This window comes from Lissotriton vulgaris, chromosome 1_1 (assembly GCF_964263255.1).
Source record: "Lissotriton vulgaris chromosome 1_1, aLisVul1.2, whole genome shotgun sequence".
Classification (NCBI taxonomy): Eukaryota; Metazoa; Chordata; class Amphibia; order Caudata; family Salamandridae; genus Lissotriton; species Lissotriton vulgaris.
The window spans coordinates 1,236,125,954-1,236,152,948 of record NC_141685.1 but is presented as its reverse complement, the minus strand read 5'-3'; the positions used below and the strand labels follow the sequence as shown (position 1 = coordinate 1,236,152,948).

The 26,995-nt window shown below is 46.3% G+C and overlaps 1 protein-coding gene across 2 annotated transcripts in view; it reads right to left on the bottom strand.

Annotated features, from left to right (window-relative positions):
* Window positions 1-26,995, bottom strand: part of RGS18 (regulator of G protein signaling 18) — a 234,105-nt gene that overhangs the window by 50,686 nt on the left and 156,424 nt on the right. For both annotated transcript variants that reach the window (XM_086964483.1, XM_086964480.1), the window contains one exon: window positions 15,745-15,846. In XM_086964483.1, coding sequence (XP_086820609.1) covers window positions 15,745-15,846 — 102 coding nt within the window. The remainder of the gene's footprint in view (window positions 1-15,744; window positions 15,847-26,995) is intronic.

Sequence of the window (26,995 nt, the reverse complement as noted above, 5' to 3'; positions counted from 1 at the left end):
GTGCCAGCATCTATGAGTCTCCTGTAAAATAATACTGTTTAACTATTTCATTTTAAATACATTGTTTTATTATTAAATCATCCTTTCACGTTTGTGCATTTGCGAAGTTACCTTTCAGTTGAATGTCGTTTTTTTCTAAACAGCTTTTTAACTTATCGTCTCAACATTTAAACCGCCCTTACACGTTCTGTAATCACAGCTTTGCACTCACTTGTTGCTCTGTCATACCCCTTCTCGTAGAGCCGCTTTCTGGTCCATCAAAGCTGGTGCTGCTTCAGTGGAGAAAACATTTGGCTAACTTCCGCCTAGCCAGAGGTTGCGGTCTAGTTTCCAGCCATACTTGTGCTGATGAAACCAATGCTGTGACGGACGTGCCCGTCTGCGCCTGACCGTGGCCAGGGGCCAGGACCCCTAGTCGAAAACTAATTTACTCCAGGGAAGAACTTATAAATCTGAAAAGCGTGTCCCATATGCCTTCTCTTCCAGCTTTAGTTAGGGAGAGGCTGTGGGTAGACAATCTACTTACAGGCATTAGGTATACCCTCCGATGATCCACGCTCCTGAACAAACACCTAGCGCCATTTGTTCAGAGGTCCCACAAAGGTTGCCTTGCTAAACACCAGATCCCTTATTAAGCATAGCCTTGAAATCTTTACACTGCTGCAGGAGACCGAGCCGGATCTCCTTGCACTCTCAGGGACGTGGCTGGATGACATGTCAGAGCCTGCCTAGTGGCTTCCCTTACCCCTGAGTATAATGCCTGGATTTACAACCGGCAGAGCAATAAAAGAGGTGGGGGTGTTGCGATACTTAGTCGCAGGATATTCACCATGGAGAGAATAGTGGAGAGTTTGGATGAGGCAGAAGTTCTGGGGATTAAGCTTGGACTCACTTCTTCTTGCCTGATAGTGGTATTGGGCTTCCGTCCTCCCGGCCCACCCCCTATTCAATTACCTGTTCTATGAGGTTATGAGTGACCTTTGCTCAAGATACCAACAAATCCTGTTCCTCTAGGATTTTAATGATCACTGGGTCCTGACTCCTAGAGACTGTATGTCCTCTAAGTTTGACAAAGCTTTTACTACGCTAGGGTTGCACCAAATTGTGGAGTTCCCCCACACACAAGAAGAGTCAAACCTAGGACCTGATTTGGACCATGTCTTCAGTCAAACTTCACGCAAATTGCACACCATGTAGCTGGTCTGACCATTCTTTGGTTATCCTCTCACTCCTGGTAGAAGGCAGCCATAAATATGTGCCGGTGGGGTGGAGGGTAATATGGAACTGGCGTAAGTTAGAAGACGCTAAGTCAAGGGAGGCACTGAATAAGACTTTAGCTCCTAGACACTATTCTGAGGTCCCGGACTTAGAGTACGAAGCACTTTCACATCGGCTGATGCAAGCCATTGACAATGTAGTCCCTGCCCGGAGGGTAAGGATACTGCACAGCATGAGGGGGCCCCATGGTACACACAAGAGCTTAGAGGGGAAAAACAAGCTCTCCATCAATATGTCTTACACAGCCCCCCCAGGACAAACATGCCCACCAGTGCCCTCAATGCAGTGGTGGAATCCCTTGTAGGGTATGACCCACCTGCGCCACTAAGGGACAGCCCCAAGAGAGGAAGCAATTAAACTGACTGATCGATTTGTGCAGCCATCCCCTTCCTGCCATTGCGAGCAAGCCACGTGCGCGCCTTCGTCATTCAGAGCGTTAGCCCTGAATCACGCTTCTGATCCTTTTTTTTTTTTTAAAACATTATATAGCGCAGCTATCACCTTACAGGTATCCTAGCGCTGAAGATAACTCCTAAAATAGATGCACTGGGAGAAGACAGTAGGATAGTGAGCAGTTAACATTTAGGAAACAGCCAAGTTTTGACCCGTTTCCTGAAAGGGAGAAGTTCACTTGTTTGACGGACATCCAAAGGCAAGCTGTTCCAAAGTTTAGCTGCTGCAACCTTGAAAGATCTTCCTCCTGTCCTGACCTTTTTAAATCTTGGTACTTTGACAAGACAGGCCGTAGTAGATCGGAGGGCTCTGGTTGGAATGTACCAGTCAAACATAGATTGCAGGGCGCCGGGCCCGACTCCATGCAAAGCTTTAACCCCTTCCCTGCTCATGACGAGCTCAGCTCGTCATGAGGCACAGTGGAGCTGTGCTTATGACAAGCTTAGCTCGTCATGAACAATGGTATATCTTACTTTCCAGCACAGGAGGGGAAAACCTCTAGCAGCCAAGGTGTTAAAAACAAGACAGAGAGATTTAAAAGCAATTCGCTGTTTGTTGAAGAGGTGTGGCGCCGCGGCCAGGATGACTGACTCCGGAATCTGGGGATCACGGTTCGATCCCTGGCACCGGCGGCAGGTTCGCCCAGCACCATGCAACTCTGGGCAATAGCTTACTTAATCTTCCCGACGGCCCCCAGCGCCTAGAGACCCTTACGGGTGAGTGTGCGCTTTACAATTGTGGATTATTATTATTATAGGGAGCCAGTGAAGCTCGGCCATTGCCGCGGTGGCGAAGATCTCCTAGGCCAGCCCACGGCCAGTTTGGCAGCGACTGTTTGAACTCTTTGGAGTCTATCTAGCAGCACAGACGGGGCCTCGAGCAACAGCGCATTGCAACAGTCAAGGCGACTAAGAATGGTACACCTGACTATTAAGGCCCGGGCCTGTGAGGGAAGGAGTGGCAGGATCTTGCGAAGAGAACGAATGAGGGCCGAGCAGGTGGACACTGTTTTCGCAAGCTGGGCTTCCATGCTGAGTTTGTTGTCCATCATGACACCCATATTGTGAACCGTGGTGACCGGCTGTGGCTTTTCCGAGGTTTCAGGGGGCCAAAACTCCACCGGGAACGGGCAGGAAATCCGACTTCCGGCACAGAACAAAACCTCGGTTTTGGAGGCGTTGAACTGTAAGGAATTATTGTGTAGCCAGCCAGCCGTGTCTCGCAGACAGACATGAAACGATTCCAAAGGAATCGATTCCTCACCCTCCCAAGAGAGGATGAGCTGAGTGTCGTCGGCGTAATTAATTACTTTTAGCCTGTGGGATTTTATTAACGTGATCAGTGGTTTTAGGTAGACGTTAAATAAAATCGGGCTGATGGACGAGCCTTGACGCACCCCATGGATCACCGGGGAGAAGGCCGATTGAAATGGGGGGAGGGACACAGCCTGCTTCCTATCCCGTAGGAAGGAGTGAAACCAATGCAGGGCAGTGCCACCCACCCCGGCCTCTCTTAGTCTCTCCAATAGAATCACGTGATTGACCGTATCGAATGCAGCAGACAGGTCCAGCAGGATCAAGGCTGGCCCCTGTCTGCACGCATACGAAGGTCCTCCATGGCAGTAAGTAGAGCTGTTTCGGTGCCATGGGCTGTACGAAAGCCGAATTGTATTTCGTCCAGGAAATGATTCTGCTCCAGATGTTTGGAGAGACACAAGCTCACCCAGCGCTCGGCAATTTTTGCCGGGAATGGTAGCAGGGAGATGGGTCGATAATTCTGTAGACACTCAGGGTTCAGAGAGGGTTTCTTCAACAGTTGCCTAATGAGAACCTGCTTCCAGGGAGCAGGAACTAAGCCACTGTGCAGGGATTGATTGCAGATCCTGCAGAGAGTGGGAAAGAGTTCCTTTCCGGATGTCTTCCAGTTTTTAGGGGGAATGGGGTCGAGAGGAGAGCCCGAGGAAATCCCTTGAGCCAGTTTATCGAATTCCGCCTCAGTAATGGAGGGAAACTCCCACAAGCAGTCCATAGGCTGGCACCCTTGGCTCGCCACTCCACAATCAAGGATGACGACCTCAGGGCCAGTTGGGCCGACCAGTGTGGGGGAAATGCTCAGGTTTCTAATGATAGTCTCAATTTCTTCTTTGAAAAATAGCGCAACATTGTCGCAAAGGGGTTGTGTGGGAGGGATTGACTTTTTGGCGCAGTCAGGGTGAGTAAGGCTGTTCAAAATCTGGAAAATACATTTGGAACTGTTGGCGGCTGTACAAATTGTAGAACAAAAGTAAGCAGATTTGGATTTCATAATCTCAGTTTTGTATTCCAAAAGTTTGGTTTTCCAGAGTTGCTTATTAGCATCGAGGTAACCCTGTCTCCATTTTCTTTCAGCCTGCTTACAGGCCAATTTAAGGGCTTTTAACGAATCATCAAACCAAGGAGCTGATACTCTACCCTTGTGCTTGCATTTCTTTAATGGAACTAAGGAGTCAATAGTTGTCAATATCCTAAGACAAAAAGCCTCATAGTTATCCTCAACTGGACAATTTGGAGAGAAACTGTCCTCCACTTGGAACACGGCTCCAGTAGTTCTCCGCCTTTCCAGAGCTTTCCAGTCTCTGTACATCGATTCAGAGGAGGTACTACGTGCCGTAATTTTTGCCCCCTTACAGTTGATGTAGAATTTGAGGAGGGAGTGGTGAGTCCAGCCCATGGGCAGGATATCATTCAGGTGTACTAGCTGAGGAGTGAAGAAAATAAGATCAAGTCGATGCCCAGCCTTATGAGTGGGTTCCCTGACTAATTGTTGCAGCCCCACGCTCTCACAAGAGAGCAAAAGATTATGCAATCCAGTACCTAAAGGACCTTTCGGCCATAAGTTAAAGTCCCCTAGGATAATTAGCTTATTGTGAGAGGTCGCCATATTGGAGAGAGAAGTAAGTAGCGATTGTTGATGCTGGGCACTGAAGGCCCCCGGTGGGCGATAACAGATAATTACCGTAAAAGTAGCTCCTAAGTGACTGTTAATTGAGAGGCCGAGGAGCTCAGTCCCAACAATCGGGTCCATATCTAGGATGTTAACGTGCTAGGAGGCTCTATAAATAATTCCCACCCCACCCCCCGACCTTTGGGTCTGGGTAGATGCAGGATTTTATAATCCTGCGGACACGCCCAGTCAAGTTCGATTTCACAATCAGAGTGGGTCCACGTCTCGGTACAAAAAAGAGCATCTAACTGATAAGTTTCTACTAATAGTTGAATTTCAGCAGCATGCTTCGGCAGTGATCCTACGTTAAGGAGTCCGCCCGCTAGCAGACCCCTGATCGCAAAGTCATTCAATGGGAGAGCAGTGTCAGCAAAGGAAAGGTGTCCTTCATACGCATACTCACTCAGGTTGAGCAGAGTCTCCCGAGAATATAGTGAGGGGGAAGCTCCATGGCTTATGGTAAGTTGGGCAGAGTGGGCCGCGCTCGCCGCTGTCTGGTCGCGGACGGGCGCAGACAGGCTTGCCTTAGGCGCGCCTTCAGCGTGCTGCCGGCGCACCCGCTGCGCTTCCAAGTAGTAGGCATTCTTATTGGTAGAGAAATAGGGGCGTGGCTTATTGTGGGGGGCGTGGCGACGCTGTAGTGACCCTCCCTGCAACAGCGCTGGGACCGCTGTGCAAGGTAACCCCAAGACCCAAGGAGCAGCAATAAACAACAGCAAGTAAGCACACAAGTATTAAAATCACAATAGTGCAAATAGGCAAGTTTTAAAATATATCCAAATGTGGCTCCCGGCTTCCGCCTCAGGAGAGCTATCTAAACGCCGGCTCGTGGATCAGCGCAACGTTTATAGTGTCGAGAAAGGGGCGTGGCTTATTGTGGGGGGCGTGGCCTATTGTCTCGAAGGTGATGGCGGCGCTGTAGTGACCCTCCCTGCAACAGCGCTGGGACCGCTGTGCAAGGTAACCCAAAGACCCAAGGAGTAGCAATAAACAACAGCAAGTAAGCACACAAGGATTAAAATCACAGTAGTGCAAATAGGCAAGTTTTAAAATATATCCAAATGTGGCTCCCGGCTTCCGCCTCAGGAGAGCTATCTAAACGCCGGCTCGTGGATCAGCGCGACGTTTATAGTGCAGAGAAAGGGGCGTGGCTTATTGTGGGGGGCGTGGCCTATCGTCTCGAGGGTGATGGCGGCGCTGTAGTGACCCTCCCTGCAACAGCGCTGGGACCGCTGTGCAAGGTAACCCCAAGACCCAAGGAGCAGCAATAAACAACAGCAAGTAAGCACACAAGTATTAAAATCACAATAGTGCAAATAGGCAAGTTTTAAAATATATCCAAATGTGGCTCCCGGCTTCCGCCTCAGGAGAGCTATCTACCTACCAAGGCTATCAGTCACGCTCACACCTCGTCAGCACCCAGGAAGTGCTAACACGCAGTCCAGCTTCCCGGGACAGCAGCATCATCCCCACGTATCCCCACTGCCTTGCGCCCCTAAAGCCCACTCCCCCCTTTACTGAAGGGGACCATCCGCTCCCCAACCACCTGCGAAAACTACCTTCCTGCTCCCCTGCATTTCTCCCTGTATTGCGCATCCCCTCTTGCCGCTGCCACAGCTCCTTCCGCCCTTCAACCCAACTCCGCCATTCCAACCCGACTCTCCACCCCGGTCTCCCCATCCAAATTTTTTTTCCTCTTTTCGACGGCCTTGGGTCCCCCTTCCCCCCTCAATCCCGAAACCAGACCCTCTGCTGTCTGGGCCCCAGCTGCCCAAACCAGTGCTCCCCACCTCTCCTACTGGTACTCCCCCGTCTCCCTCCACTCCCAATCAGTGCTTGTGCATGTACTACAGACTTGCCCGCCACGGCACCCCCGGCTAACGTCCCTTCCGTACTAGTCCCAGGATACTAAACCATCTGCCCAGGATCACCAGATGTGATGAACACTGAAATATGCACGCCATCCCACCGCCCCTAAAGTCAACAGCCTTGCCCACAATGCCCGACGCCTCCCCATGGGACCCCTACATTGCCAACCATATGCCTGATCTAACAACACTGTGCCCTGATCCCCCCTCGCAAACCGCCACCTCCAAAGCGCGTTCTAACAGTCTGAGAAACAATCTCCCTTCACCAGCTCCACCCAGCCCTCCCGTACCCCTTCCCATTTGAACTTCCACCCATCACCCACTTGTGTAAATTCGCACCCAAACCCCCTAAATCCCACCCCCTAACCACGCGCATTGAACCACCGGCAGCACTTCCAATTCCCCACCCATAACCACTGTTCCTGGGTCGAACCCGGCAACAAAAAAAACTCCATCCTCTCTAAATGGCGCTACAACCGCCGCTCTACCATTCCCTCACCCTTGCGCGCCACTGCATGGCTGGTGAGGTGGTACCTCAGCTAAGCCTCGAGTTCAGCCGCACCCATCCATCCAGTGGAATTGTATATACTCTCTGCCCAACTGTAGTTTTACCGAAGGCCCACATCAAATCTGAGAGGCCCTTACCGCACTATAGTTTCAGCTTACCAGAACGCACCTATTTTACCAAAGCGCACCACCAACCAACACTTCAAAGTGCTGAACACTTGGCGATAATAGTGCACTTCGAAGTGCTCAATACTTGCTGACAATAGCACCCATATGTCAGCATTACTTTCTAGATGCGACATTGAACCAGAAGTACCGATTGCTACCTTTTATGCCCTGTTACTTCAGCAGGCCAACATCTGTTCTGCACGACCTGCCCAATCAACCCCTGGACCTTCCCTGCATTTCTCACTACAATGCCACGCTTTAACCCACCTGAAACAGCGCCCGACCCTCGCCTATGTCTCCTGAGCGCCTGTAAGCACAGTGGCCCACAAGGATTTGCCACCTATCCACCTGGCCTCAGAAGGATGAAATACATAAATACATGGCCTCGAACAGCCATCTAAGGATATCAGCAGCGCATTGAATCCTCAACGTTGTCCAAAATTAGTGACTCATCCATGGAACAAACACCCGCAGTCTGTGAAAAGCAGAATGGTTGTGGCCAGACACACCCCAGACACAGGGTACGAGTATTATCTTTTGAATACTATCTGTGTAATTCTGAATTCACAACTGTACTCCTTTGTTGTGCCAAAGGTAGGCATTGCCATGGTAATAGAACAAAACAACACATGAAGAATATATTTGAAATTTGTTTTGACAAACATAAACAAGATGGCGAAAGAAAACAGTTACCCATTCTAACAAACATTTTAAAAATGATGTGGATACAGTAGTGTAGCCACGTCTTATTGGTCCGGAAAGTAGGAGTAACGTAATATTGTATTGTGCTCTTCCTCCCACAATAACAGGGGCAAAAAAACCTAAGGCTGAAATTGCAAAACACACAGTAAAAAATATATTCTAAAGTGACTACTTCTTTATTTTTCAAATCTTTGTGCACTGAACCTCTTTAACTAGTGACATTAGTCTGTCACTAACAACACACGTGATGTTAGCAGCAATGGCGGCTGGTGCATTTGAAAACTGATGGGCAGAAAGCCTTAAGTTGATTATGAAATGCGAGTAAGCTAGAATCGTACAGGCAGAGGGGCAGTGAGGGGGTTCTTCCTCTGCAAGAAAATGTGAGAGAAAATGGGTGCAAATGGTGCATTGACAGCATATATTTCAAGAAACCGTGAAAAAAGGTGCACATGGACTCACAAAGACTCCACTCTCCCTGCACTCACACATTACTCACCCTGCACTCATACATGCACAAATCACTCCCACACTTGTTAAGTCACAAAACTCACTCTGCAGACATACAGGATCATCCCTACCACGCACCCTCAATGCAGACCCAGACACCAAGCTGCAGCAGCTCTAAACCCTCTCTGCCCCTCACCCACTCAAGCTGAGTCCAGTAGGAGTACTCCACCTGCAGGGTGTTGGGCAAGGGTGTTTTCATGGAGGACAAGCAGAGGAACAAGTCATGGGAACAAGAGGCTGCAGGAGTTCGGGAGGCTGCTCTAATGACGACCCCCTGGGAAGTGCTACTTGAGGGCAGAGCAGGAATTTTCTGTGCTCTGGCAGCCTCCCTCCCCTTCCGACCCAGCAGGAGCCCAAGACATTTTGACGATAATGATCACTAAGTAAGCAGAAATGCCCCGGTTGCTTACCGGTAATCTTCATTACTCCGAGTATAGTCTTCCTCGCCACATGACTAACATAGTGAGCTTCAGCTCCACGACAGAACCCTCCAAAGTAAAAAAGTCCTCCCATCCCCTCCCAACATGGCCGACCAGTCACCCCTGACCTCTATAAGAGGCGGGCCGGCCCAACCAACAGCCTGAACCACCAAGCAAACAATGAAGCCGATAGCCAGACAGGGAGGGGGGGAGGGAACTCATGTGGCGAGGAAGACTACACTCGGTGTAATGAAGATTACCGGCAAGTAACCGGGGCATTACCTCCTCGTTAGTCTTCCTCGCCACATGACTAACAAAGTGAGCAAATACCCAAGCCAAAAGGCTTCATTGACCACCAGAAGAACAACACCACACGGTGAAGTAGAAAACCAACACAAGGTTTATTCAGTACAAAAGAAAGAAAACAGGAATAACAGCAAACCTGAATCAAGAAACAAAAGGGCCATTAAGGAGCCACCGCCCCAGCACTCAGAATGGCCCCAGCAAAATCCCCAGGAACAGAACCACCCAGAAAAACACGATAATGTTCCATGAACATGTGGGGGGACGACCATGTCGCCGCCCAACAAATCTCCTCAGTGGAGACACCCTTGAAGGAGGCCCAGGAGACAGACACACTCCTAGTGGAACGACCCTGGACCCCCACCGGAACAACCAAACCCAGTGAAGCATAGGAAAGGAGGATAGCCTGCTTAAGCCAGCGACTCAAGGTGGAAAGAGAGGGCTTGTGGCCAGAATGAACGGGACCAAACGTTACGAACAGGCTATCACACCGGGAAAGGGAAGACGTGCGCTCCAGGTAAACCAAAACAGCACGCCGGACATCCAGCAAGGACAGGGAAGGATCCGTGTCGGGAGGGAAAGAAGGCAACGACACCTCCCGAGACCGGTTCACCAAGGAAGGAACCTTGGGAAGAAAACGGGGGTCATGACGGAGAACCAGCCGGTCAGGCAAAACCCGCAAGAAGGGAGGAGAGCGGAGGAACGAACCCAGCTCGCCCATCCGACCGGCAGACACAATGGCAACCAGGAAAATCACTTTAAAAGTGAGAAACCGCAGAGCCACCGAGGCCAGGGGTTCAAAGGGGGGACCCTGAAGGGCCTGCAGAACGAGGGGGAGATCCCAAGGGGGAGACAGGCAGAGCGTCCGAGGGCGACGGAGAAAACAACTCCGGAGCAAACGAGCCACCAGAGAATCCAGCCCGTCGAAATCTGGACTGCGGAAGGCCCGCAAGGACGCCCACTGGGCCCTCAGGGACGAAGGGGCCAAACCCAAGGAAAACCCCTCAGCAAGAAAATCCAAGACCCGCAAGGGATCTGCGAAAGCGGGCTCCGCATCCCGTAGACCCGCACCAACACGAGAAAGAAGACCAGTGTCGGGCATAGGAGGACAAGGTGGAAGACCTGCGAGAGCCCTGCAGCAAATCCACCACCCCAGAAGAGCAACCACGGGAAAGCAACGTCACCCGTTCAAGAGCCAGGCCTGCAGATGGAGCCGGCACAACACTGACCCCGGGAGCGGGGGACCCCTCAAAGGAAAAGGAAGATCCGGAATCGGCCAGTAGGCCCGAACCGCCAGCTCGCAAAGGAGAGGGTACCAGGGGTGGGGAACCCAGCCGGGAACCACCAGAAGCACCCTGGCCTTGTCCAGGTGAATCTTGCAGAGGACCCGAGGGACCAGGGGGATGGGGGAAAAGCGTACAGGAGACCGGAGGGCCAAGGGAATGACAGGGCATCCACACGCCAGACCCCCAGAACCGGGAGGAGAGAGTAGGACCTGGGCAGGAGGGCCGACTCCTCGTCCGCGAACAGATCCACCAGAGGTAGACCGAAGCGAGACACCAGGCGGCGAAACACCACCGGAGTCAGGGAGAGACAGGACAAAGACGGAAATATCCGACTCAGACGATCCGCCTCCACATTGTCGGACCCCGGGAGATAGACAGCCCGAAGAGACAGGACCGACGACTCCGCCCAAGACAACAACTCCTGAGTCAGCAACCAAAGGGAACAAACCCTGCACCCCCCCTGATGGTTGACACAGCTCCTCACAACCTGGTTGTCCGTCCTGATCAAGACATGGTGACCCCGGAGAGAGGGAGCAAAATGAAGGCAAGCCAGGAGGACCGCCTTCAACTCCCGATAGTTCGAGGAGCAGCGTGACTGGAGGAGATCCCAACGACCCTGAACCGACCCGGAGCCCAAGGTCGCCCCCCAGCCGAGGAGACTGGCATCGGTCGTGACCACCCGGGAAGGGGAAACCAAGAAGGGAAGACCCTCGGAGAGGTGAGACTCCACCAACCACCAACCCAACTCCGAACGAAGCTGAGGGGAGACCGGCACCAGGAACACGTAATCCTCTGAGCGGGGATCCCAGAAGGAAAGCAGATGGTTGACCAAGGGATAAAGGTGGAGGCGAGCCCAGGGGAGAACATTGATGGTCGCCGACATCAGGCCCTGAACCCTTAGCCAGAGGCGAACAGGAGCGGATCCCAGAGCCAGAAGGGACCCCAGATCCCGCCACAAAGTGTTCAGGCGACCCAGAGGCAAGAACACCTTCCCCAGCACCATGTCCAGACGACCCCCAATGAAGGCCAAGTCCTGAGTGGGGAACAGATGGGACTTCCGCTCGTTGATCAGGAAGCCGTGGGAGGAGAGAACCTCGCAGACCCGTCCGACGTGCAGAATCCCCTTGGAAAAAGAAGAGGCAGAGATTAACCAATCGTCCAGGTAAGGAACAACCCTGATCCCCTCCCGGTGAAGAATACCCACCAGGGGAGCCAGGATCTTAGTAAACACCCTCGGGGCAGATGACAAGCCAAACGGAAGTACCTGGAACTGATAATGGGAACCCCCAACGCAGAACCGGAGGAAGGACTGTGAAACCGGATGGACCGGGACATGGAGGTAGGCGTCGAGGAGATCCAGAGAAGCCACCACTTCGCCCTGAACCAGAAGAGGCAGAATTTCCTGCAGAGAGATCATCTTGAATTTAGTATGTGGAATGTAAGAATTCAACCACTTCAAATCCAAAACAGGCCGAAAATCCCCAGAAACCTTCCTTACCAGAAAAAGGATGGAGTAGACGCCCGAACCCCTCTGAGAAGGCGGGACCGGGCGGATGGCCCTCTTGTCAAGCAAGTCCTGAACTCTGGCCAGCAAGGTCCGCTGCTTGACCAGGGAGGAAGGCAGGGGCGTAGCGAGGAAAAAGTACGGAGGAGGGGATGAGAAGACAATGGAAAATCCCTCCTTCACAATCCGAAGAGCCCAAAGATCCGAGACAGACCCTTTCCCAGGCTGGGACGAGATGGCGGAGACGGCCCCCCACCGGGAACACCCCGGAGGGAGATGGCCGAAAGTCAGGATTTAGGGGCGGAAGAGGAAGCGGCAGCCGCAGGCTGAGACCGGGGGATTGTTGGAGAATGGGGCACCCCGGCCGCGACCCTTCCCCCGAAAGGGCGTGCTGCCCTTACCCCTGGAAGACGAGGAGAAAACACGGCCGCAACCAGGGAAGCGGGACCCAGATGACTTGATGGGAGCCAGCAACTTCCGGTCCTCAGTAGACTTCTTAATCATAATCTCCAGAGGAGGGCCAAACAACTTAGCCCCAGAAAACAGAATCTTCATGAGCAAAGCCTTCTGGGCAGCCTGCGACTTCCAATGCCGCAGCCAGATCTGACGCCGAGCCTGAATTGCAGCACCCCCAGCGGCAGCTGCCGCACCCAGAGTGTCAAAGGAGATGTCCGATAGGAGGCGCGTCTGCTGTTCCATTAAGGCAAGGGTGGGGACAACATCAGCCCCCTGATCCAGGAGCTCACCCAGGGACTGGAAGTCCTTCAACAAAGACTGCACTGTGCAAGATAAATAGGCCGAGGCCCTGATGGAGAAATTATCCGCAGCATAGGAACACTTAGCAGCAGCTTCCACACGCTTGTCCACAGGGTCAGAAGGGGAGGCGTCCTCCGAAATGATTGAACCCTGGGAAGACAGTCCCACCACCAGAGAGTCCACCTTCACTGTCTGAGGGAAATCCTTCGAGAATTCATCAACAGCGTAACGCTTCGACAGATACCGTGGAAAAGACTGCTTATCCACATCCAACCACTCCCCCTCAATGACCTTCTTGATGGACGCATGCAGAGGAATGGAGTCCGGAGCCTTGCGCTGATACTGCACAAAGAAATCCTCGGAAACATCCTCCGCCGCAGGAGGAGGAAAAGCCAAGTTATCCCCGACGTGGGAAAGAACTTCACGAAGTTCCGGGCCCTGGATGTAACGGCCATGGAGATCCTCCTCCTCCCCCTCTGCATCAGACACAGGAGTGGGGTCCCTGCGAGGACGCTTCGGAGAGGAAGGGCCCTGGGCATCACGCTGTGCAAGGGCATCAGCCACCGCAGACTGGATCATCAACTGCAGGGACTGTGCAGTGAAAGGCAAAGCAGATAAGGAGTCAGACCCCGCAGCGACAGAATCCAGATCCATCACAACAAGAGCAACACACCAACCAGCCTGAGTTCAAGGTGAAAACACAGGGACACCCAGAACGCCGGAAGACTAAATAGCCAGCCGGGGAACCCAGCTGAAGGCAATCCTGCAGCACCCGGCGCGAAACCCCGCCCGCAAGGGGCGGGATGCGCCCGGGACCAATCCCAGCGCGGCACACTTGCCGTGGGCCGAAGGGTAGAAAACCCCGTGAAAGGTGGCAGCGTCCAGCGCCGCGAAACCAGCACCAGACCGGCAGAAGGGAAGCCCCCGCAGTGCCCAGAATACCGGTAAGAAAAGCCCCCGCCCAAGCCGCACAAACGCGGGAGTAGGGACGCGCCGCAAGAAGCACCCGCGGTCTCACCCAGGGACTCACAGCAGGCACACGGTAACACAGCGCGAGAGCCGGAGACCGTGAAGGAAACGCGCCCGGCCAAGCCGCACAAACGTGGCAGACCGGGACGCGCAGCACACACAACCATAGGCCGGACCCGTATAACAAAAAGGAAACGGCGGCCGCCCCAGACAAGGGGCCTGCATGCGCTGGACACCAGAACCCGAAAAGGGCGAGTGCCCATAAACTAACGACCGGGAGCAGACAAGAGGAATGAATCCACAATCCCGGCCGCCCCCCCTGTAAACCCACGGCACGCTATAGCAGCACCCAACCGGCCCCACAGGACCGGGGGAAGGAAGACGGGGGGGGGGATTTAAGTTCCAGGAACCAGGGTCCGCTAAGGCAGGACCTCCAACCCAGAACCCACGGACCAGCTAGAGCAGGTCCAACTTACCTGTACAGCGCCTCTGGAGAGAATCGCGCAGAACAAAAAAAACAGGCTGTTGGTTGGGCCGGCCCGCCTCTTATAGAGGTCAGGGGTGACTGGTCGGCCATGTTGGGAGGGGATGGGAGGACTTTTTTTACTTTGGAGGGTTCTGTCGTGGAGCTGAAGCTCACTATGTTAGTCATGTGGCGAGGAAGACTAACGAGGAGGTAATGTCACTTTACAAATTATTAGTTCTCTGTAAGGACATTGTGCAAGCCCTCGTAGACTCCTAAAACATTAACATATGATATTTTTGCCTACCTGATGCAGCTCTCCCATATAGAAGCCAGCAGGTCAATAGACCGGCCAGATGGTGTTGGAGCCACGGTCAAATTCAGTTCCAATCTATGTAAAGAGACGCAGAGGGGGTGGGGGGAGTGTGGCAGAGGCCCATGTAATTACCAATCATTTGCAATGCAATAGGTCTCACATTGACGCAAGTTTAAGCTGTTAATGACAATGCCTTTTATTTATGTTTTAAAAACAAAAGCTAAAAAAAAGTCATTCTTATTTGCAATGTCAATAGGTCACACTCACGTAAATGCGAGATCCATTGGTGTAAGAATCACCACAATACTTTATTGCAAAAAAAACTTTAAAAATGGCCGCAGGCATACCGATCCGAACCTATCAATCTAAAAAAATGTTTCTGATGTTCATAAATGGTGTGCGAATCACTGAAATTATTCAATTTCCACATTTTTTCTGGTGGTCACAATTGTTGTGCGGCTCACCAAAAATCACTTTGAAATAACGACAGGTGTGCTAATCTGTTATTCAATAATATTTGAGTATTTCAATATGGCCGCTGACATGCACACATTCTAGATGATGCTTTCAATTAGCACACACTGTCACAAGCTCTGTGCTCACAGTATTGTCTCAGAAGGCTTGCGCTCTAAGTAGGCTCATTCTCGTTACTCACGGCTTACAGTCATTTTCTTGTGAAATTGACACAGCCTGTGGTTTTCTTCCTATTACTGAACTCCTGGAAAGCGCATAAGAATGTCTGCCAACCACCTTTTAATTCTGCTGCTCTGATCCGTGACACCTTCAGTGTAATAGGGAACTCCAGGTTTTTGTCGCAGTCTCCACTCGTTGCCAATGTTGTGTTACCCTCTGAAATGAATTCTCTTGCACCCAACAGGCTTATTTAAGGTAGATTTATTTATTGTAGGACAGACAGCCTCATAAACCTTCTGGTAATGAAGAAGCCTAGGCCAACTGTCAGTGGCTGGAATCTGTAATGCATTGGCGAATACTGGGGAGAGGAGATTCTAGCCACTAAGATTGGCTAAGATGTAACACCTTACATCTTTTCTTTATTTTTCAGTCTTCATTTGACTGTACAATACTGATCAAATATTAATCAAGTAATCATCTTCCATTTAAATACTACTCACCAGAGGCATTGATAGAAACTGCAGCGATCAAGAGAAAACTACATTTTATATCCTTTTAAATAAAGCCTTTAATTTATTATCAATGAAAGCTTTAAAAAACATTAGTGTAAAGGAGATCATTCAAACTCACCTTATACCGAGCTTCAGGCTCTGTGCTTTGTCATAAGTGAGGTCTTCATGAGACCCAGACTTCTGAAGAACTAGGCTGTTCCGGTTTAGTTTAACCATAAATCTGCAGGATAAAGAGACATTTGTTTACTAATATATTCATAGATTGTTCTAAAAATACAAATGGCACTGATGTCTTTCAGAGCCAGGTAATACAAAAAAGTATTCATAAATGTACAAACAAAAACTACAGAAGAGCATACCTGTGCCCAAATGCAAACCAGAAAACAATGGCCATTCATCCCAGAGTTAGATAGTAAAGAACAGCCTTTAAAGAGGCACGTTGGTTCCGATACAACCCTGGGCCATGGTCCTGCTTATCAGTGATGTCATCAGTGATGTCACTGACCACGTCATGAATGATTTAATATGTGACATCATCAGCAGTGCATTGCGGGGGCGCGAGTTATAGTTAGCTGAACTAACTATAACCGCCAAATTTCTTTGGCTTTGTACCAGTGAAATGTCCAACTAACTATAACATGCTTGAAAACTATGTTTTTTTCAGTGAATATATATATATATATATATATATATATATATATATATATATATATATATATATATATATATATATATATATATATATATATATATATATATATATATATATATATAGATATATTCCCAAGATGTCTCTTCCAGCAGAAAGAAACAGGCAGCACACGGGGCTCGTGGAACATCAACCTTTTATTCTCTGTTCAGACCATGGGCATGACGCGTTTCGGGGGTTTTTCCTTTATCAAATGCCCCCTGGTCGACTTGTGTCTCTGTTGCCTGCAGTTCAAAGTTAATTTCAAATGTCCGTCCCACCTTCTGAAGTAGTGTGGGTTGCCTGACAAACACGGCATGGAGTCGCCTCTGCCTTTGATAGTAAACTGCATTTCCCAGCATGCAGCAGTGTAAGCATGCCGGCGGTGATACCAATTACCGGCTCGATTTTCTTGGTGGGTCAACAGCCGGTGTGCCATGTCGTCCGACAGGAGCTGTGGCAATTGTTCTGGGCTCAGGTGATGATTTTCCACATGCCTCTCCCCCTTCCTCGCACTTCAGACTGTCCTGGAAAAGGAAACGCCAATGAAGTAGGGGCGTAACTCCATACAGGTATGGACTGTATTTACAGCATTGTCCATTACAGGCTTGATGCGGGGTAGTCAGAGGGTCTTCCATGTCGCGACCCCCATTAGACACTTGCGGGGCTGCACACCTTGCATGCGGTTGAGCACGAGTGCTAAACACTGGCGACACGCGGAATTTTCCCAAGATGTCTCTTCCAGCAGAAAGAAACAGGCAGCACACGGGGCTCGTGGAACATCAACCTTTTATTCTCTGTTCAGACCATGGGCATGACGCGTTTCGGGGGTTTTTCCTTTATCAAATGCCCCCCTGGTCGACTTGTGTCTCTGTTGCCTGCAGTTCAAAGTTAATTTCAAATGTCCGTCCCACCTTCTGAAGTAGTGTGGGTTGCCTGACAAACACGGCATGGAGTCGCCTCTGCCTTTGATAGTAAACTGCATTTCCCAGCATGCAGCAGTGTAAGCATGCCGGCGGCGGTACCAATTACCGGCTCGATTTTCTTGGTGGGTCAACAGCCGGAGTGCCATGTCATCCGGCGGGAGCTGTGGCAGTTGTTCTGGGCTCAGGTGATGATTTTCCACATGCCTCTCCCCCTTCCTCGCACTTCAGACTGTCCTGGAAAAGGAAACGCCAATAAAGTAGGGGCGTAACTCCATACAGGTATGGACTGTATTTACAGCATTGTCCATCACAGGCTTGATGCGGGGTACTCAGAGGGTCTTCCATGTCGCGACCCCCATTAGACACTTGCGGGGGGTGCACACCTTGCGTGTATATATATATACATATATATATATATATTACCTACTGGTGGTCGCCAGTAGGTAGTTATAGTTAGGACCTAGTTACCATAGGAAAATTGCAACATTCTATAAATGCAATAACTTTGGCGCTGATTGATTCGTTACATTTTTAATACTAATTCTTTGTTGAGATCAACTTCTATGTTTAAAGTTTGGGGGTGATTCGTCAAGAGGGGGTAAATCTGTTCAGTAGTTTTTGAGAAATATCAAAATTTACAGATATCGATATTTGGGAATTCTGCCATTAGATTAGCTGAGGCGTTACAAACACAAGCTTGCTGCTGATTGGCTCCGAGTGTTTGCAACTTTGAAGTGTTGGCCGCCATTTTGTGATTCCATTGAAGTGAGTAAGGGGGGGAGTAAGTATGAGCACTGTAACCTTTGTGGGGTGTTTATGGTGTGCTATAGAGGGGGTGAGAAGTGACTCGGGGATGAAAGCATGAGCCCAAACTGTGTGTTATATGCTGTGAAGTCATGTGCTCTGGCCAGTGTGCCACATCTGTCCAAGTAGTGTAAGCATGTAGTTATAGCTACTCGAAGGAACTTTTGTTTTGAAAATTGTAACTTGTGTATGGTGCTTAGGGGGTGTTGTATAGGGAGTCGATGGTACATTTGTGTGTATGAAATGAATTTGGTATTTGGCTGATGGCGCTGGGGGCATAAGGTGAGGTGCTCTGGAGTTGGGAATAAAGCTGATGAACTACTGACCCCTATTGTGAACTTTTAACCTGCATGTGCCATTAAATGTTCGATAAAATGTTGCAAAAGTATATTGTTAGGTTAAAAAAAATATATCAACTTTTCCCCTGCAGGTGTCATCGAAGGTTCCAGAAAGTGTGGTGATTAAATAGGTTGAACTTGTGACCTGTATGAATTAAGTAGCTTTTCGGAAGTAAAATTCAAAATTAACCAATGGAGGTAAGTTTTGTAATGTCGTTGAGGGAATGTAGTATTCTGATTTGTTCTTCACATGTATTTATGTGTGGAGCGACAGAAAATTGTGCCATTCATGGTTTCATTCTTGATGAAGTCGGAGCTTTACATGTACTATGTGAGAAAGATAGAATTGTATGCGTGTGTCATTTGAAATCTGGATAACAACTACAAAGGTGAGTTAGAAATGAACAAGGTGTGCTATGTGTTTTATAGTATTGATTAACTATCTGAGGTGATGTTTTTAATTTTGAAAGTATTTTTTATTTCAAAGTAATATAGTGTTAGTAAAGTGTGGTGTTTGATATTGGTTATGAAATATGCATAACATTTGAGCTCTTGTTATATAAGTACTTTATATATGTTTAGGAATTTTTCACAGAGAATAAGTGCAGTTTGTCACCTTTATTGTTTTGAAAATGAGGTACTGCGTTAATTTGAGTTTGTAATGTATTCGGGGAGATTAAGAAAATGTTGCACATTTGCAACTGATACTTTTTGTGGAAATAGAGGGGTGAGGGGTGGTTGTAGGAGACGTATGTGTTATTAAGTTAAAAGCGATAAAACAAAATGCAGAAATGTTATGTGGGCAGGTTTTTGTCTTATTTTTGACACCGAGAGGTAGGTCTGAATGTAAGTCAGGGTAGGTTGTTGTACAGCGAGGTCGCCTACAATGTTTGGAGATTACATGGAGAGAAGATGGAGATAGGAAAAGTGATACGTTCCTTTTATACGCACGCATAGTTTGAATCATGTGATCCTAAGTTGAGTTATAATATGAATATGGTTTCTGGTTTGTATTTGGGTATGGTTAATAGTTTTTGTAGTTTCTGACTGGTGAATAATAAAATGGTAGATTACTAAAATATATGGTAGTAAACATATTAATTATGGTCTGTTCTTATGGAATAGAAGTAGTTGGGGAGTGCATGCTTAGAAGAGATGTTTTATAAATGTGTGAGAGATTACAAAAAATGTAAATGTGCGGTATCTTTACTGAAATAGTTTGTTGACATTAGAGAACTACATGTGATGATAAGTGATAGTATTTGTCAGGCTGTGTCGCAGTGGCAGATATATGTCGGTGTTGAAGTGGTTTGTGTTTTACTGACGGTGAGCTTCACTATCCCTTTTGAGACACTCGTCAATTTATTCATTCCATTAAATATTTTTAATATAGATACAGTAAAGGGACTGTATATCAAAAGTTTGGGAATTAGAACTTTGTTTACTCTCCCCAGGCCCTGCTGTACACTCTACAGAGTGTTTAAACGACTTTCGTAACATATAGATGTCTAGCTAGTAAAGGTGATGTAGTTCGACTGGGCCCATTTATAAACCGTGCTGTTGGAGGGTTTATGTTTTACCCGCCAATTTGCATGTTTGAATAGTTTTTGCTGGTAAGTGTTCCGGCAGACACCTGTTAAAATGAAGCCTGTGTATGGGTATAGTGCCGCTAGTAGGAATGGGGGGGTTTCTGTTTGATTTCGTACAGTTAAGCAAGGGCGCGGGTGGGTGTGGGGGAGGTAGTTATATTGCGGTTTGAAACACAGAATATAGTAACTCAGAGATGTGGAGGTACTAAAGGTAACATAGTACCACTGGGAGCACTTATAAAGGGCCATTTGGCATGGTATATGAATTACCCGCAAATTTGCTGTTTTAATACATTTTGCCGATGAGCTTTTCTTGGGACATCTGTTGAAGTTAAGGCTGTGTTAGGCTATAGTGGCGCTTCTACGTTTGCTAGGGCTCTTTCTTTTATTGAGCAAAGTTAAGCAAGGACGGTTGTTGAGGTGGTGTAGTGGTACTGTGACTATTTATAAACCGTCTTATGGTATGGTGTATGTTTGAGTTGCAAAATTATATGTTTTAATAGCTTTTGCTGTGAGCGTTCCGGCAGACACCTGTTGACATTAATCTATCTATGGCTATAGGGACGGTAACGGGAGTGCAGGGGCTCGTTGTTTGATTTTGTAAGGTTAAGCATGGGTATGGGTGGGGAATGCGCGTTTGTTGATGAATATAAGACAGACATTTGTAACGTGGGCATGTGTAGTTAGTCAAGGTAATGTAGTTTCACCGGGCCCATTTATTATTCCATGTATGGTATTATTTATGTTTTTTCCGCAAATTTGCATGTTTGAATTCTTTTTGTTGATAAGTGTTCCGGCACACACCTTTTAAAATTAAGTCTGTGTATGGGTATAGTGGCGCTACTAGGAATGGTGGGGATTTCTGTTTGATTTTGTACAGTTATTGAAGGGCGGGGATGCTATGGGTGTGGGGGAGGTTGGTATGTTTCTGATTAAAACACAGAATACAGTAATGTGCAGATGTCAAGCTAATAAAGGTGATGTAGTACCACTGGGAGCACTTATAAAGTGCCCTATGGCATGGTAAATGTTTTACTCGCAAATTTGCATGTTTGAATACGCTTTGCTTATGAGCGTTTCAGAAAGTAGGGGTGCTCTAAAAGGGGGGACAAAGCTCTTTAAGGGGTGTGGGCTATGCAAGTTGGGCTGTGGTCTAAATCAAGAAAAGTATCATTGTGTGCTTTATAAAATCCTCTCCAATTATGCTACGTTCGGAAAAAACATTCTTTAAAGGATTTCCCTTTCTCCTACAATGTGGGTAACATAGCGTGATGTCTCCAGTTCTCAGTAGTAAGCAAAATAAGCATGTGTACATCTATGTGCATGTGGTAAACAACAAAAGAGTGTTGTATGGTTATATAGGACCACACGTAGGAGCAGAAGGATATGGAAACCGGCCTCACTTAGGTGGTTTAGGAAGGCCCTCACTCACCACCTAGTGATGACATGCTTCATCATTGGGCCCCACTAAAGAGCAGAGTGCCTCTTTGGTGTGCTTCAACGCCAGATTTACTGCGGAGCGGGATTTGTGAGTCAGGGCGTGCAGTGAAAATAAATTAAATTCAATGGTGGTGAAGGGTATATAAAAAATGTCTAAGTGTAGCCAAAAAATGATTTATTGTATGGTCACTTAGGGCATATATTTAAAATTATGTGTTGGAAAGTAGTCCACAAATAATTGTGTGTTTGTTTCCAAGAATTATTGTCAGTCAACATGGAAATTCTGAGAGAAAAAGTGTCTTTTTAAAGGATTTCCCTTCTCCTGGCATGATATCTGCACTTCTAAGTAGTGAGTAATGTGCATGCTGTCACAGTCTCACAGTCTCACTGCAATAAAGAAAAAAAAACATATGTGGTTTGCGAGGCCCAAAAGTAGACCCCCATAAAGACCTGTTTTGAGGCCACCTAAAATAAAGTGCTGTTGCTCAGACACCCACAGACCCCCCCCCACACGTAAAACCGGGGGCAGTGGTTGATAATATATTCTTAAGTACAAAGAATAAAACATTTTAAAAATACTATCTATAAAGTTGTCTGTGGTGGGTTGCAGAGAGAGTGGTGTGGGGTGGTGGGGTGCGGCGGAGAGGTGAAAAGTACGAGGTAGTGTAGTTACATATAAATTGTAAAGATTTTTGTAAATATTTAAATAAATACTTGCTGTATGTTCTATGGCACTACTTGTTATGTTAGTTCTGCTCTGTCTTGTTCAATAACGTTGCAGCATTAGGTGTGGAAGTCGTTAGTGGAAGTTTTGTAATTGTATGTTATAATTTTAACATAGTGAACAAATGTGAAAAATAAATGAATATATTTTTTTTTCAGAAAATTATTTCATTTGGATTCAAATTTGGAAATGCCAAAAGAAGTAAAAAAAAAAAAAAGAAAAGAGAAGAAAAATATATATATTTGTGCATAAGGTAAAAGTTAGAATTTGGAAAAAATGGGAGTAGTACAGAAACACTTTTTTCTGCCATAAGAACAAGATGAAAAAAGGATCACACAAGAGGAAAAATAGGAGTTTTTTAAGTAAGGTGAAGCAGAGTTCCATTTCAAATACCAGGAAAAGGAAAGATAATAAAGAAATAGTATCTGCTACTCTGAGAGAAAAGCAGTTTCATGAAAATCGACAGAGACTTTTTCGATCTAGAGTGGTTCAGAATTCAATGAAAGAATGTTTCAAATATAAAACAAATGTTTTTTAATTGAAAGAGAAACAGCGTATTGAAAGTATAGTGGATAGTGCTTTCAATTTAAAACAGAAGTTATTCATTGTCAATATGAAGAGAAAGTATTAAACAGAACGTTAAATTGTTACAAGGACTAGATCTATGTCATGTAAGAAAATATACTGAGAAGTATGGGCATTCTCTGGGTTGTCTTTGAAGAAAAGTTTGTAAAAGTGTTTTTATCAGTTGAGGATGTTAGCAGTATGTTATTCAGAAATGTGGAAGTTTGTGAGGAAAGTGTACTATGTAAAAAGTCCAGCATTATTTTTAAGTGAACTGAGTACAAGTCTTTTCAAATGTTTCTCTATTAGTTGTTCAAAAAAGTGTGATGATATTGAAATGCAATATTTTGGTTCAGAAGAGCAGTTTATAGAAAGTCAAAGTTTGACAATTACAGATGTTGGAGGAGATGGGAAAGTGATTAGCACTGATCAGTTTGAAGAAGAAATTTGAAAGTTTAATGTAGTGTGGTCTGAAATACAAAACTATGCATTTGTTGTCAACCATCTGATTATAAAAGTCAAAGTAGGAATGTTGATTTGTATTTGAAAAGTGAAAAGGGGAACAATGGTAAGTGGGCTGAATTAAAATGTACTTGTTGGTGGAAGGTCAATTTGAGTTAGCTAATGATCAACATATATGTAAATATTGTTACAACAAATTTGAAGAGAACAAAATGCATTTTAGAGCAGTACATGATAACATTGAATTAGTAGCTATTCCGGTGCGACTGGCAGAATTGAATACATATGAGTTTGTTCTAATTCAATGTATTAATTATTTTCAAACTATAATTCGGATGGAGCCTAAAACAGGTAAACTGTCACCAACAGACTTGCAAAGAGGTTTGAAGGGTGGTGTATTTACCTTTGGGTTTTAAGAAAAATATTGAAACCATTGCTGGAGTGAAAAAGGAAAATTATGTAGTAGTCACTCTAGGTAATGTTGTAGTAACAAAAACTCAGAAAATATGGCAAGAATGTGTGGGTGTTAATAAAGTTGAAAAGGCTACCTTATATCTCATTGAGAACAATATTTATTACAAAACTGTAAATGTGGGTGAACAGGTAATAAGTTCTGAAGATGAATCTTGTTGACCGATATTCTGAAGCTGCAATCTGTACAGGTTGATCATTATACCATCCACCTTTTCCTGTAGGAAAAAGCTGTGGAAAATAATGACCTTTCAAGGTTTTCTCCCATACACTCATTGGAGTTCCCTGTACTTTTTTCATTTCAAATAACTCCATGCTGCTTCCTATTACTTCTTTTGAATGCAAAGGATATGTTGTGTAATGTGCATAAATATCTTCAGTCCTTGACATGTCCACTTTCTCAATTTGACCTCTTGAAATTTCAGATTATATTCTGAAGATCCTAGATTTCGACAGTGCATTTTATACATATTTCACCTTTTGTTTGAAAGTGATCTGTCTTCTCTGTCGTATGCAGTGAACCACATACTTAAAACTAAAGTTCATCAATAAGTTCTTTCTGCGAAAGAATTTGCGGAGAAAGTTCAAGAAACAGATGAAAATTTAAAAGGATACTTAATCAATTTGATGGCATGTCAACGTGGAACAAATTAGTATTGGTATTGTCGTCATGAAGAACTCAAGTGTATGTTACGGAACTTAGGTACAACAACATGGTTTGTCACACTTAGCCATGCAGAGTATGCATGGGAAAATTTGCTTGACTTTCTAAGAGAAGTTAATTCCAATATAAAAAATGTTAAAATAAAGACTTGTGGTGAACTATGTTTGATGGATCTTGTAAATGTGTGGATATTTTAATGATAGGTTTCAACCTACAATGTCTTTTTTCATCAATAAAAAAGAATACACCTCTTGAAGAGGTTACCGATTTTTTTGGGATATAGGAGTATCAAGCAAGAGGTGCACTTCATATACATATGCTACTATGGATCATGGATGAACCTAAATTTGGAAATGATTCTGATGAAACAGTATTGTCTTTCATTGAATAGTATGTGACATGTGAGATACCAAGAGAAGAAGGAGATAGAAATTGAGATAGCAAGTTTTACGTTTCCATAGTCACAGTTGTTGAAATTATTGCAGAGGAAAATACAAGTCTACAGGAATATTTTACACCAGATGTCGGTTTGGTTTTTCCTGTCCAGTCATTTGTAAAGGAAGAGTAAATTCTTTTTTTTCTCTAGTAATGCACAAATACCTCGAAAATCTCCAAAGAATAACTACAAATGAAAAAGAAGAGAAGTGTCAAAGTGTATCAATGATTACAATCAGTCATTTTAAAAATGTGGAATGCGAACATGGATATTCAGTATGTTGCAGATAACTTAATTGCTGTTCCATGTTATGTTACATCGTACATAACGAAATTAGCAAAAATAGAGATAAAAGAAATGTGGGAAGAAATTGCACAAGAGAAAAGCCTTAGTAAAGAATAGTACAGCTTTACTTTGAAAATGCTTTCCCACTGAGAAATTGGATTGTATGAATGTTCAGACTACTTGTGCTCTTCAAGTTTAAATTCAAAGTCAAGAGGAATCATTTGGACAAGTTTAGGTCTTGCCTGCAAACTAAATTGAGTCTTGAAATAATTTGAAGAAATTGAAGAATTAGCAGTAAATGAAACAGACAGAACAGATAATCTCAAAACTAATATGTTAGAGATGTACTAACCGAAAAGGAGTCAACATCTGGAACAGCTATGTCTGTATGAAATACTTCAACATTACAGCTTGAAAAGAAATGTTAAAGAGAAAGTAAACAAAGGAAAATATGCAGTAGTTAGATGTCATGGTTGTTTAGTAAAACATGTAAAGAGTAATCTCATAAACCACAAGAAAGTTCATTGTGAAACTTAAGATGAGCAAGAATTTTACTATTTAGCACTTCTGCAACTGTTTAAGCCATGGCGTAGTGAAAGTGAATTATTTGGAGACTTTAACTGTTACGAAGATTCTTGTAATAAATGTAAAGGTAGCGTTCGTGTACAATTTTTGCTATACATTTAAAAATGTTGCATGATGAAGTTCAACAGGAAAAGACTATTACAGCTGAAATTAGTAATGAAAGTTCTCAAGATAGTGAAACTAGTGGTCCATGTAGTCACGATGTTCTTGGACGAACAATACTGGAAAATGAAGCAGCCATTGCTATGCATGAAGTTAAAATTGCTATGCGGTACAGCAGGTCCAAACAGTAAAACGGGGTCTTGATTCTATGATTGAGGATGTCAGAAGTTAAAGTCTGTGATAATTTCTGTGTACCCCCTTTGACCAGGTGCTACCAACTGTAGGTCCCAACAGTGGAACAGTGTCTTGATCCCACAATGGACCATGTTAGAACTAGATCTGAAAGTGGAGATGAAGGTACTCCCTTTGACCAGGTGCAACCTACTCTAGGTCCCAACAGTGGAACGGAACCTGAGAAGCTGTTGTCTCCACTTGTGGGGGGTCAGATTGTGGCTCCTGATACACCCTGGTGGGAACTTTGTCCCAGGGTGCAGAATATTCCCATCTCCCCTCCTCCAGAGCTCCGACTTTTCCTCTCACAGAGCCGCGCTAGACCCTGGTGGGACTCCATGTCCTAGGGTGCTCTGCGACCCCACAGGTGTGGGGGAGGAGCCATCACGAGCTCAAAAGAGCTGCTGCCTTCCCACGGCACAGGACCTGAAAAGCTGTTTTCTCCGCTTGTGGGGGTAGGATTGTGGCTCCTGATACACCCTGGTGGGAACTTCGTCTCAGGGTGCAGAATATTACCATCTACCCTCCTCCAGAGCTGCCACAAGTGTGGGGGAGAACCCATCACACGCTCAAAAGCGCTGCTGCCTTTCCCGCGGGGCGGGACGCGTGCGGGCTGGGCCCGGGAGAAGCCCGGGCCAAGGGTGGGCCCGTCCTTGCCCGTCATTGACAGGAAGAGGCAGGGCAGGGCCACCCCTTTGAATCCATCTACTCAGCAGTGGACTCAAAAGATTTGTCCTCTGGAGAACGTAACAGAGCACTACTCGAATTCACCCCGCCACAGCAAGTAGACTGGTTCCCTTTTGGTGCTCTCCTCATTGTTTCAAACTATAAATGCTGCATGCTCATGGTTGATTGACTACATTCATGTGGACTTTAAGGGATATAGCTTAACGAGTACTTCCATCTACCAATACAACAAAATCTTTTGGTACCCTTCAAAGCTTTGTGTGTCTGATTATTGCCCATTGGACTGCTTGACCTGTACAAATGGTGGTATTAGTACGGAGTACCTTTTAACATTATATTATGTGGAAACGCACTTGTACTACTAAAAAGTCCC